We start from the raw sequence: 14,342 nt of genomic DNA, 5'->3' as shown, positions 1-14,342 counted from the left end.
TACTGATTGTGCAAGAAAAACACCCATAGTTTGCTAGAATTTCTGATGTAAGCCCCCAAACCACCAAATTTTGTTGGAACAACAACCTTATCTCAAGCTACAAAGTCAATACCTTTATTAGTGATACCTTTCCAAATGAAGTTGTTAGTGTTTTTTTTTTTTTTTTTTGAATCAGCTTATATATTAAAAACGCCACGCACCAGAAGTGCAAAAAGGCTTTTGGCAAATACAAATGAAGTTGTTGGTTGTTCTATAAATTTGTCACATTTGCATGTAATGTATGAGTACTTGAAACCAGAGTTGGAAATGCCAAGTTGTGTTTTTATGAGGCTAATCCTGAATTAATTGCATCTTATCCTCACCAAAATTAAAAGGAAAATGCTACTTCTCAAGAAAAATAGCTTCAAGAATTTTTCAAGAAATAGTTGGCAAATTTTAATTGGATGATTTATTTGTCCACTTCCTATTTTTCAGCCACACCTCCTTGAATTGTGGCAAATAGTGCATTGTGATTGGCTATTCTTTATTCTTGAAGAATTCTTGATGTTATTTTTCTAGAGATATAGCATTGCTCAAATTAAAAATCTTTTTTTTTGGGCAGTCCTTTGAGAATTTAATAAAAAGAAAAATTCTAATTGAATACTTCTGCAGATTTATTTCAAAGCCTATAAATGTATCTCCACTAATTTGATGGCTTATAAGGTAAGAGAATCATTAAGTCGGTGATTATTGATCTTCTTCCTTTTAAAATTACTCATTCTCTTAATTCAGTATGCGTTAACTCACACATCATTTTTCAGTGTGACACTGACACTTTTAAAAACGGTTGAATCGACTAAAAAAAATGATTGAACCAATCTTTAAAAAACAAGCGTGAAATAACTCACGCTAAAAAATGTCGAACATGAATTAACTCACGTTGAATTGAAGAAATGAACAATTTTAAAAGGCATAAGAGCAATTTTCTAAGTCGGTCACTAGTAGTGGACCATAAAAATATACCATTGGATCTAGTAAAATAATTGAAGTTTCAGATCTCTTAAAAAAGGGTCTTGTTAACGAGTGTTCCCAAGGCACTCTTTAAGCATTCTAAATTAAGTAATTATTTTATAAAAATGTCAAAGTTTTTAATTTTCAATGCACTTTATTCAACAAACTTTCACAAAAAGTTACTATTTAAAGTCCTTAACCAGTGCCCCGGGGCACTAGTTAATGTTTCCCTTTAAAAAATTAGAGTATCCCATATGTCTTTCTCCACTCAATCCCTCCTCGTGTTCGTTAGTTATCAGGGCCGTTCTTTGGGGAATGCAAAGAGCTCAACCGAGTTGGGTCTCCCAAAGTGATGGGCCTCAAGAAAAAAATTATTGCTCCATATCCCCACCCCCACTCAAAAAAGAAAAAATAAACATGTTTCGATTTCTAAGTAAAGAACCATACTCCATGTTTCTATTTCTAAGTTAAAAAATACATCTTTAGTAAAAATAATTGCTAATTTTGATTTCGGTGGCTAATGATCATTATACGAGTGTTATTTTCAATTTAAATAAAAGATTAATTTTTTTAAAAAATTGTGCGATTTTTTATTAGGACCTATTTTTACTATGAGAGCCGATCCTCCACAGGGACGAGCCCTCATGGTTATCATATGCGAATGAAGTGACGTGTGAACACTTTCGGTTGTAGAATATTAATTGATGATTGATGCCAACGCAAAAAACATTATTATAAATACAACATATTTGCTTAACAATCTCATCAAGCTATAAGATTAGCAAGCAAAACTTTATTTTTCTATATCCTTGGCTTAATTTCCAATGGAACTTCCCTTATCATGCATCGAGCGTAGAGTTCAAAAAATAAAGAAAAACTTATTTTCATCGAATTTTGATCTTTATACTTTTGTATACCCTTCTACTTATGATACTGCATGGTTAGCAGTGATACCTCATTCCAAATATCCTTCACAGCCTATGTTCAAGAATTATTTAGATTGGTTGCTCAACAATCAGAAACCTCAAGGGTATTGGGGAGAGAGTGACACGATTGAATGCCTTCCAGCAACAATTGTTTCAATGGTTGCCCTAAAAAAGTGGAACACTGGCACATCAATGGTAGAGAGAGGTAAGATAAATGTTTTTCTGACACAAGTTTTTGACACATACAAATATATCTATATATTGTTTTTATGCGTTTTATATTATCTTTCTCTTTCATTTTTTTTTTTTTAGGGATTTATCTTTCTCTTTCATCTTGGGTGTTTGTTTTCTCAACTGGTGAATTGTCCATACCTAGTTAGTGATATGCAATGTCTATATACAATGTCGAAAATTGTGTATCCAAAATAACACACCTGTAAAGATAATATCTATCGATTGTTTCAGTATGAAAATACTATTGATTAGTTGACATGAAAAATAGCAAAATTATATAACAACTTTTGGATTGGGTTCTGATTTGTGTAGATAAACTAACATTAAATTTGTCACGAGTCACAATTAAAGTCTTTTATGGCTGAGGGGAACTTAAAAAATGAGGGAGATAATTTCTAATTTTAGAAGTTTAGTTAAATTTTTTGGAGTGTGTACATGAATGGAAACTACAATATTAGAGGGATGGGTATGGTTGATAGCCAAATTAATTGAGATGTATTTTGGAAACATGTATGGTTGATGTGATGTGACATGACAAAACATGTATTTTGGAAAATATAATTTTTTAGAGTTTTTTCATTTTTAGTTTTATTTATTTAAATAATACTTTATTGGTATTGGTATAGAAAATAAATAATAAGATTTGATCTACGTATCTATTGTCGCACAATCTTTTAACATCTTAGTTCATTATTATGTACATTAGCAAAAATAGGTCTCAACTTTAAAAATAGTTCATTGTTAGATTTATTTATTTCAAAAAAAAAAATTGAGGACTATACTTTTGAATTTTCAAATAGGATTAATTAAAATCATAAATCATAAAAAATAGAGAATAAAAAAATGCATATAGTCCTTTATTTTACTTGGTCGAAAATTGTGTTAGGAGATGAATTTGGAGAGTGTTGGCTAATTAATCAAATTACTTATTATTTTATATAGATAATTTTTCTTTTTTATGATATAATAATACTCTTATAAGCAAAACAAAATTAACCATACGCACTCTTCTTTCTTGAATTTGTAGGACGTTCATTTATTCATGCAAATGCAGATAAGTTGCTCGAAGAAGTGAAAGATGATTGCCCTCTTTGGCTAGCTATTGTTCTTCCTGCTATGATTGAACTTGCTGATGATATTATGGGTTTAGATTTGCTCTTCACAAAGTCATCAAGGGACACCATGTCCTACATTGCTAACCGTCGGAAATTTTTTCTTAACAAGTATACTTATACTTTATTTTATTTTTGAGGGAAAGTGTATACTTATATTATTTAATACATTACATAAAACAAATGCACTAAAACACTATCATTTCATTGCATGTGTAGGGAGGAAATTGTGGGGGATTTTCATTGCTACCCTCCATTAATGTCATACCTTGAAGCTTTGCCTCCATCATATTCATATGTTAATGAAAAAGATATATGTAAGAATTTGAGTGCAGATGGTTCATTGTTCCAATCTCCCTCTGCCACTGCAAAAGCATTCATGGCTTATGGAACTCAAGAATGCCTCGAGTATTTACAATCCTTGGCACAAAGATGCCCCAAATGCGGTTTTTTCTAGATTACCCTCTCTTGTTTAGAGGGTATTTACCCCCTCATGATATCAACCAATCAAAATGTAATATACATTGGCAACATTAAATGTCAATAAATGAGTAATTTTTTTTCTATAAAAAAAATCAATTTTAGGCAACTTTTAATACTTTTAATTTTTATTTAATTATAGACAAGATTACATTATAGGTCCTTTATCTTATTTATTTGTAACACTTTGGTCCTTTATCTTTATTTTTTTCCGTTTAGGTCTTTTATCTCTCATAAAAGCACATATACATCCTTTTTTCTCATTTTTTTATTAAAAAAATACATAATTTTATTTTTTAAAATATATTTTTATGAAAAATGAAAAAAAAATCCAGAAATATGATGAAGATGTACATCATCTCCATCTTCTTTCTTTGAATCTTCATCATCTTCATTGAATCAGAAAAATTATACACAAATATATCTCCAAATATCATGAATTAATGTTATGTTCACCTCAAATCTTCTTTTAAACACAAAAATCAAAACCCTATAGAAAAGAGATTTAGTTTCATCACAAAAAAAAATTAGTTATATAAATTGTCACACCGTATATTATTATTATTTTCTAACTCAATATTCAAACCCGGCATAAAAATAACCCCAAAATTGAGAGCAGCTTTGCACATCAATTTTGTTGTTTCCAGAACAATCTTAACTTTTGTAAAGCCTAACCCTTCCGTCAGTGACTAAGCCTCCACTATCCTCCTTGCAACATTTGTGAAATTAAGGTTTTGATTTTTGTGTTTAAAAGAAGATTTGAGGTGAATATAACATTAATTCACGATATTTGGAGATATATTTTAGTAGAATTTTTTTTATTTAAAGAAGATGATGAAGATTCAAAGGAAGAAGATGAAGACGATGAACATCTTCATCATATTTCTGGATTTTTTTTTTTCATTTTTAATGAAAATATATTTTTAAAAAGAAAATTATGTATTTTTTAATAAAAAATGAGAAAAAAGATGTATATGTGCTTTTAAGAGAGATAAAGGACCTAAACGGGAAAAATAAAGATAAATGACCAAATTGTTACAAAAAAATAAGATAAAGGACCTCTAATGTAATCTTGCCTTAATTATATTTAGGTGTTCAATCTTAATTAATTTACACTACAACACTGGCTTAGAACAATTAAAATTTCACATCAAATTTCTTTCATCTGAATGTCCTTAAATTTATCGGTTACATTCATAAAATTTCTTCTTCCCATTTTGATTGTTCAATTTTGTTCTAAACTGCCGCATTTTTCAATTTTCGTGAGAATCATCGTCGTTCGTTTGATTCCAAATATCGTGAGAATTACTGTTATTTCCAGAACCACGTCAGGTATGGTGAGTTGATTTTTCTTTTTGATTTGATTTTTCTTGGTTGTGAGGTAGTTAATTATAACAATTGAGTAAGTCATCTGTTATACTTTAAGGATTGCTAGCAGGTGTTGCCGCTGTGATGTTTTGGGAGTTTGCTAGCATCTTTTTCGGTTGCTGCTGAAATGGTTATGTCATGAGGCTTTTGTTCTTTTGTTTGGACTTAAAGGCTTTGGCTGATAGGCAGGTCTATGCGTGTTAGCAGATTTTATTAGGTTGGCTGCTTAAATAAAAAAAGTCACGATACCTGACGCGGTTCTAGAAACAACGACAATTCTCACTATAATTTGAACCTGCAGCAGTTTGGAATGACAAAATTGAACAATCAAAATGGGAAGATAACGGAAAAGAAACAAGAATTGATCAATAGGGAAGAATAAAGAAGAAATTTGAATGAAGGAGATGTTTTTGTTCTCATGTTCGGGGTTGTGGAATGGAAGAAATTTTATGAATGTAAGTGATGAATTTAAGGACATCCAGATGAAAGAAATTTGATGTAAAAATTTTATTTGTTATAAGTCTTGTAGTGTAAATTAATTAAGATTGAACACCTTAATATAATTAATAAAAGAGTAAATTACACTCTTCTCCCCTCAAAGATTCTTGAATTACACTCTCATCCTCTCATATGTTAAAATATACACTCCTCTCCCCCCTTATTCCAAACATATTAGAAAACATTTCATCCCCTCCCTTAAGAGAAGCTTGAATTACATTTCTCTCTCTTCTTATGTTAAAATCTACACTTTACTTCCTCAATATTTTTTTTAATAATCTAGCAAAAAAAAATAAAATAATCTAACACACTTAAATAAATAAAAAAGTACCGGGGGTCTATTTTAACATAATCAAAATTTGAATACATATTTTTCGCTATTTTTTATTCACAATTACATTAACATATAGTTTTAAACCCTATTATAAAATATGAAACAACCAAAAAATAAAATTACAATAATTACTAAATACAGTAAAATATGGTTATTTAAAAATTAGTTTTATATTATAAATTATAAACTTAATAGCAAAATATTTAAGTTTAATTACCATTGATATTTAAATTATAAAGAAATGAATTTATTTTTCTTAAATGGTGGTTCAAAATTAGTATATATCATAAAAATATTTATTTATGTTAAAATAGATTAAAGTGTAGTACATATTTAATTATTAAGGGAGATGGTTGTAATTCAAGCATCTTATAGGGAGAGGAGTGTAGATTTTATTTTTAAAGGGAGGGAAGTGTATATTTTAACATAAGAGTGGAGGGGAGTGTAATTTACTCTAAATAAAAATTAAAAGTATTAAAAGTTACCTTATGATTAAGATTAACTTTTTTATTTTTAGAAAAAATTGATTTATTTATTTGACATTTAATGTTGTCTATGCATATTACATTTTGATTGGTTGATATCATGAGAGGGTAAATTACCCCTTAAACAAGTGAGGGTAACGTAGTTCTCACCCCCTAATGCAGGTTTTCATATATAAGAGCTTTATACAATCATATTAAAGAACTTCAACTTCTAAATAAAGATTCTTCAAATTAAATGTTATTTATATTGATTAATATTCTTTTTTATTGTATCTTTGTAGTTCCACAGGCATATCCCATGGACGAGGATCTTATAAAGCTCTGCATTGTCAACCAACTTCAGAAGTTGGGTTTGGGTGAGTACTTTATGGGAGAGATAGAAGAACTTCTTGCACAAGTTTATAGGTAAAATCCATGTGAGCTTAAGAAAGAAATTTAGGACCAAATGCATATGCATTTGGATCATCTATGAAAATTGACTTGGCTGCAGAGTCGTCAGATCTCCGTGCAAGGTGTAACTACGTTTACTTGCACTTATATCCGACGAATTTGCAGCCAATGTATAGAATTGTAACAAGGAACATAATTGTGATAATTAGGAATATATTATTTGTCTTCACCATGTAAAATAAACTATATATTATTTAAGTAATATTTGAATGATATTTAATTTTAGGAATTATAATAAGGAACAAAATTCACGGGTACAACCATTGAATATAAATGCTTCGCAACTTCAGAAAGATAGTCTGGCATTTGAGCTCCTACGGACACATGGATTCGAAGTGTCACCATGTATGAACTTTATCGATTATTATTTTTTAATTTAAAGTTAAATTATTCTGTAAATCCTTAAACTATAAATTAATTTTTGGACAAGAAAATGAAACTGTGTCACTAAATTTTCTTCTTACATTTTATTATTACTAGCTATAGGTAAAATAAGCTTGTGTACTTATTTTTCACCGTTGTCATTTTACCCACGCGCATACAAAATTGACCATGTAAAATTTATTCATGCATGCAGTACGGTTTTGTTGGTTTCTAAATGACGATGAAATTCGAGCTGAAGTAGAGAAATATTATGAACACTTCTCAAGTGCTATGCTTCATGTCTTCAGAGCCTCAAACCTAATGTTCAGGGGAGAATATGAACTCAAGGAAGCTAGAACTTTTTCTAGGAAACTACTTGAGCAAGTTGTTTCAACAGGCAAAGGATGCTTATTACGACAGGTTAATTGTCTAAACTTTCATTAAATGATTTCCAATTTTGTGTATGTGATGCCAGTTCGTGTCTGAACAGATGATGCCAAATATCTTCTCTCTTTTTTTTGGCACATATGCCAATCATATTATTGAGACTTTTTTTTTAAGTTGAGACTTTTAATTATACAATGAATCTTCTGGCTTGGGAATGATCCAAGAATATCATTTAAAATGCTTTTTTAAACCAAATCATTGAATGTTTTTAAAGAAACAAACGTAATCTGAAAATGCACATAAAGGAGAGATTAGGGTTTGAATCCGAATAACCATCAAAAATATTCGACCTAACACGATTTTGACGGTGACAATTGATTTAGACAATATTTACACACACATAAGACTTTGGCATAGAGATCACAAGTAGTAAGAGAAAACTTGTTTTAAAATAAAAACTTCATTTAGGGGGTAATTTAGAGTACAAGCAGTAAGAGAAAACTTTAATCTAATTCACATACCTATTAATTTATTTATTATCTGGAAAACTAAAATTTAAGAGGAGGAAGTAGTGTCCTATCCAAGGAGGAGAATATATTTAAACTCAAAGAACACTCATGAAGCGATTTACATTTACCATTCTTCTTATTACAATATAGTGAGAATAAATTAGTGTTAGATGGTTGGTTAGTTAGTTAGGGAGTTAGGTACTCAAAATCACTGTAAATAAAGCTACACCATCGTAACATTTCCATATATTTTATTCATTTTTATCTTTGTGATGACTCTTAGAGAAAATTACACAATCTATCTCTCCATTGCATTTGACCAAGAACCATGGAATCCTTTGATTCATAATACTTTTAGAGTCAAACCTCCAGATCCAATCAAATACCAATTTAAATTTTAAAAAGGGGAAATAGTCACTTTGGTCCTTGAATGAGCGACGAGTAGTCACAATAGTCCCTCAATCTATCGAAATAGCAAAATAGTCCCTGATTGTGCACTTTGTTAGTCAAAATAGTCATTGATATTAAAATATTTCATTAATATTGTCATATTAGTCCTTCAATAGACTTATTTATTGTCATATTAGTCCTTATACGTACTTACTTATTATCATTTTAGTCCTTATATCAAAAGAGTTATTGTGAGTATTAAAGGGTTATTTAAGTTTTAGGGACTATTTTGACTAACAAAATGGACAATCAGGGACTATTTTGGAATTTTGATACATTGAAGGACTATTGTCACTACTTGCTACACATTCAGGGATCAAAGTGACTATTACCCCTTTTAAAAAATACCACTTTCAAATAGTTTTCTTAGACCAGTATTTTTTCTTTCTTATTTTGACCAATTTCAGATCGGTTCTCTATCAATTTGAAGACTATTTGATCTATATTTTTGGATTGACTAACGACTTGACCAGTTCACTAGTTTTTTTTTCTTATATAGTACAAGTTTAGAAAAACTTTATTAGTCTAGTGAGAAATGTAGTCTTGTTTTTTTTTTTTTTTTTTAATAGAAACATGTTAACTCTAACAAGACGAAAGAAAAGAAAATAAAAAAAACTAAAACTCCATATGATTATTTTAGGGTTACTTGTACTTTGCCTCCTATTGTTTGGGGTGAAAGTTTTTTTTTTTTTTTTTGGTTCGAACCTCAAACATTGCATATATTATGCATTGTCCCTACCAACTGAACTAAGCTCACGGACGGGGTGAAAGTTTACTGTTAGTGTTTGCCCATAATTAATAAACTTAGCTTTACAGTTTAATATTACTTTTTTAGAAAATTAACCATATTTTACTGTTAACCAAGAAAATTTAATAAAATCTGTTTGATAAGACAAAATTATCAAGACATTATTTAAGTCCAGGGTGCTCTGTTTTGACAAAAACCAAAAGGCAGGGGACCTCTGTTTTCCTACCTCTGGCTTTCAAAAAAATTCATATTGCAAACACTTTGATTTCATAGAATTATCCTAATTTTTTACAGAAATTAAGAAGAAATATATGTTGTAATGGAGATAATGTTTTTACTAGAATATTTATTGCTTCACAGTTATTATTATACCTTTAGCAATAATGTATACAGTAATAAAAATTCTATTTCAGATAGAGCATGAATTGAGTTTTCCATGGTTTGCTCGCATGGATCATTTAGAACACAGAATGTGGATAGAAGAAACAGAAGTCAATTCTCTATGGAAAGGAAAGATGTCATATAATAGGTATACATAATACAGTGGTGCAAATACAGATTTGAATTGCATCCGTGATTGTTGTGTTAAGATCAAACAGTGCTAGAAAAAAAATGATTTTGATTTTCTTTACATTTAAATATTGAGTTCGAATCTAAACTATTCAATCTTGATTCAACAACCACCGATATATTAGTGTATGAGATTCGGACCGCATGCAATCCAAATTTGGGCACATACAAGATCCTTCTAATTATTTATTCCTCATTTTGATATACAAGTAAAAGGCAAGTCTCTATTTGTAGGGTATCAAATCTCTATAACGATGAATTGCTACAACTTGCCACTCTAAACTTTGAGTTTAAGCAATTGCTATACAAAAATGAGCTGAAGGAACTGAAGAGGTATAGTAAAATTTCCAATTAATCTTTTTACATGATTGAGAAATTAATTTACTATTTTAAAAACTTGAAAATACTTAATTGACTCATAGTGGATTACATTTGATTTTTGATATGCAGCTGGGCTGAAAATTGTGAGATTAGTAATATGGGATTTGGAAGAGAAAAAACCAGTTGTTGTTATTTTGCTATTGCTGCTGCTTTAACATCCCTCCCTCATGACTCTTACGTAAGAATGCTTCTAGCTAAAAGTGCTATTATAATCACAGTGGCAGATGATTTCTTTGATAAAATTGGGTCTCTCAATGAACTACAAATTCTCACAGATGCAGTTCAAAGGTACATAATCAAAAATTGTTTTGAAGAGTTTATTTAGAGCTCATTTAGACTTATGATATAAGTATTTGTGTAAACAATGTTTTGAAACTTTTTAGAATTTTCAAAAATATTCAATCTATCTTTAGAATGTATTTTCAAAATTTTCTATAATGCCATCTTTAATGTTTAATTTATCAGTGGATAAAAGGAAATACTAGAAGTGACTCTTTAATCACCTTTTTTATAGACGAAATGACAATAACAATTTAAAACTCACACAAATGAGAGATCACATGTTTGAACTCGGATCACAACGTTCAGCCTAACAATTTTGGCATTTACCATTTGAGTCAGGACTTCCGGACAACCGCATTCTCTCTTTGATAATAGAAATAAGGGTCTTGCTAACAAGTGCCCTTAGGGCACTAGTTAAGGATTCAAAAAAGGAAATAATTGATAAATTTTATGTTGAAAAAATTACTTTTTAATGTTTAATATGTTCCATACACAGCTTCCAAGATAAATATTCCACTTTAAACTTCTTATCAAGTGACATAAGGACACTTGTTAGCATTTTCCTAGAAATAATACTCCCTCCGTTTCAAAATGAGTGTCGTTTTAGGTGTTTACGCACATATTAAGAAATGCAATAATTAAGAGAAAGAGAATGGTTATTTTACCAAATTATCCTTATTAACTATTGGTTAGTTTTAAAAGTAATACTTTGGAAGTAGTGTACAGAGTATTAATTGGAGGGTACAATTGAAAAGAAAAAGTTATTATTGCATTGGAAACTGAAAGCGACACTCATTTTGAAACAAATTTTTTTGGCTAAAGCGACACTCATTTTGAAACGGAGGGAGTAATATTAATTGTACTTTTGACATTCAAACTTTTACAAACCGATGATTTTAGCCCCCAACTTTCAAAATAGCACATTTGGCCTCCAACTTTAGATCCTTTTGCAAAAGTGACGCCTTCCATTGATTTTGACAAGCTCAAAGCCCGTGTCGGGGGCCAAAATCACATGGTTTGTGTAAGTTGAAGGGCCAAAATCGTCATTTTTAGTAAGTTGGAGGGCCAAAAGTGCAATTTAGCCAAATAATTAAATATGCATGCGATATGAGTCATTAAATTTGGGGTCTAAGTATGCGTTGATCTGGTCAAAATTAAGAGGCACGACACTTTTGCAAAAGGGGCTAAAGTTGGAGGGTCAAAAGTGCAATTTAGCCAAATAATTAACAATTATTCAATGCATAATTAATAAGTTGTTTAGCCAAAGGCACTAGTAGTTTAAACATTCAAGATGGTTGGTTAATCAAAATGTTAAAACCTCATTCATGTAAGCTCTTTCTTTTTGAAATAATAGATGGGATGCAAGAGGCCTAAGCAGCCACAGCAAAGTCATATTTGATGCACTTGATAATCTTGTGAGTGAAGCTACTACAAAATATCTCCAACAAGAAGGAACATATGATGATATCTCTGGCAGCCTAAAATATCTAGTATGAATTACCAAATTTATCTATCAATCTCTATCCATATAGTTTTCAAAATATTTTAATCATAAACTTTATAGCAAAGCAATAACATTGTAAAATGTGTTTCATTTGTGAAGTGGTATGAAGTTTTCCTTTCATGGCTCATAGAGGCAAAATGGAGCAGATATGGACACAAACCATCCCTTGATTGTTACCTCAAAACAGGCATGTCTTCAGCTGGCCCACATGTCTTGGTGCTTCCATCCTCATGTTTTGTGAAACCAAGCTTACCAACCGAGAAACTCAAGCTAACACCATATGAACACATAACAAAACTACTAATGGTCATTTGTCGTTTATTAAATGATGTTGTGAGTTATCAGGTAAATAAATTAAGTTGCCAAGAAAAAAGAACACATATTTCATATTAGGTTTAATTCAGTTTTTGTTTCTCTATTTTCACTTATTTATGGAATTGGTTTAGTTTTTTATCTCTCGTTTAGGCTTTTGATTCATAAGTGATGATGTGATAAGTTTTTTTTTATTGACATGGTATTAAATCTACCGATGTAGAATCGCTCAGAAGGATACATGCAAATTTTATGTCACGTCAGTATAAAATTTGTCAGGTCATTACTTTTGAATCTGAAAATCGATACCCCTTCCGTGTCAAAATAAGTGTCATGGTTTGACTTTCACATACGACAATGCACACTTTTGACTCTTAAATGGTCAAATGTGACACTTGTCGTGAGAAGGAGGGAGTATTTTAAAAAAGTGTGAACCATAGGGGTATTGAAAATGCAATTAAGCCCTTCATATTATTTTAACTTGGTATGATTTTCATGTTGTTCTACAGAAGGAAAAGGAAGAAGGGAAAATGAATTCTGTTTTGATAAACTTGATGGAGAACCCTGAATTTAATATTGAAGATTCAATTAACTTTGTGAGAGAAATAGTTGAGAAAAAGAAGAAAGAGTTCCTTGAACTTGTTCTAGTTGATGGATTGTGTGATTTGCCTAAACCTAGCAAACAACTTCATCTTGCATGCTTGAAAGTTTTTGACATGTTTTACAACTCCAAAAACAGATATGATTCTAATACAGATTTGGTTGAAGATATACACAAAGCAATATATCTTCCTTTGGGTAGAACTACAAAGTGTTTTTCACCTCAAACATTCCCAAAGAAGAAACATACTACTATATCAAAAATCCATAATAACTTCCCATTCAAACATAATATTAGGATAGATTTCACCAGAATGAGGTTCATAACACCTAAAGTTGGGCTTGGATTCATTTAAATCAAACAAAAGAAAGGTGAATATTGTACTATATGTATTCATGTATAGCTACCAATAATTGTTGTATGTTTGTTCACTTTAAATGTTAGGCAACTTGAAACCCTACTTGAATCAAATCGGAGCTACCATATTTGGAAGGGATTGTTTGAAGCATAAGGATCAGCTTCTTTCTTTTTTTGGAATAAATAAGGATCTTTTGCTATCGGTTAAAACGTGTATCGAAATTTGTGATTGATTGTTATCTAAGTCCAGCATTTCATCTTCAAACTATTGGAGATATATTAATTGTATATTGATATATTCTCATCGTCAACTTTGTATTGATATATTTCAAGCATGTATCAGTTTTAGTTAACAAATCTCAATAAATTCTTCAAATTAAGTGAGTAGATAACTTTGTCCCTTAATTTGTACTCACCGTTAGATTAAGTCTATGAATATTTCAAAATAGCACAATAATCTCTAAATTTGTATCACATTAAACATTTATGTCTTTCCATTAGATTAAGACGTTACGTATCCAAGAGCTTAAAAAGTAATCATAACACAACAAACTTATGTATGTTTAACGTCACACAACACATCATCATGGATAATGTCTGAAGTTAGCACACAAATAAAATTAATCGACACATAACAAATATACTAACCATTGGTTATCATATTACAGTATTTTTTTAGATTTGATGCTCTAACATTCAAGTTTCTTGTTTTTAGAAAAAAATAAATTTTGAAAAAATCACTAGGAATAGCTTGTCATTTCATTGTTAAAATATTTTTCTTTACAATTTTTTTAATCAAACACTATTAAAATAATTAAAGTGATTTTTCGGATAAACAGATAGATTTTGTTTAAAAAAAGTGCCAAACAAACGGATCCTAAATTATGTAGCCAAAAAAAATAAAAATTAAATGATGGATATAAATTTAATTTAGACTACTTAGTAAATTTAAATATTCCTTTATGATCAAAGGGGAGTAAATTTAAATATATCCATATCAA

At 30.0% G+C, this 14,342-nt stretch overlaps 1 protein-coding gene across 1 annotated transcript; it reads left to right on the top strand.

Moving 5' to 3' along the window:
* Window positions 1-1,754: 1,754 nt before the first annotated feature.
* On the top strand, window positions 1,755-13,698 carry LOC146943865 (S-linalool synthase-like). Its single transcript, XM_085742162.1, has 12 exons — window positions 1,755-2,121; window positions 3,178-3,373; window positions 3,482-3,708; window positions 6,709-6,832; window positions 7,104-7,222; window positions 7,455-7,660; window positions 9,748-9,863; window positions 10,139-10,237; window positions 10,355-10,573; window positions 11,922-12,057; window positions 12,171-12,416; window positions 12,893-13,698. Exons 1-12 carry the CDS (start codon window positions 1,815-1,817, stop codon window positions 13,337-13,339), a joined length of 2,442 nt encoding a protein of 813 aa, XP_085598288.1. The 5' UTR covers window positions 1,755-1,814; the 3' UTR covers window positions 13,340-13,698.
* The last annotated feature ends 644 nt before the right edge of the window (window positions 13,699-14,342 follow it).

Source organism: Medicago sativa, chromosome 2, assembly GCF_051527215.1.
Source record: "Medicago sativa cultivar Bolivia chromosome 2, Bolivia_mono, whole genome shotgun sequence".
Taxonomy (NCBI): Eukaryota; Viridiplantae; Streptophyta; class Magnoliopsida; order Fabales; family Fabaceae; genus Medicago; species Medicago sativa.
This window is presented reverse-complemented; position numbering and strand designations above follow the sequence as displayed.

Bases quoted from the DNA above. Each gene is read 5' to 3' on its own strand.
- LOC146943865 (XM_085742162.1), top strand. From the start codon at position 1,815: ATGGAACTTCCCTTATCATGCATCGAGCGTAGAGTTCAAAAAATAAAG. The intron at 3,709-6,708 runs GTTTTTTCTAGA...GTATCTTTGTAG, and splicing joins ACAAAGATGCCCCAAATGCG to TTCCACAGGCATATCCCATG. The intron at 10,238-10,354 runs GTATAGTAAAAT...TTTGATATGCAG, and splicing joins GAGCTGAAGGAACTGAAGAG to CTGGGCTGAAAATTGTGAGA.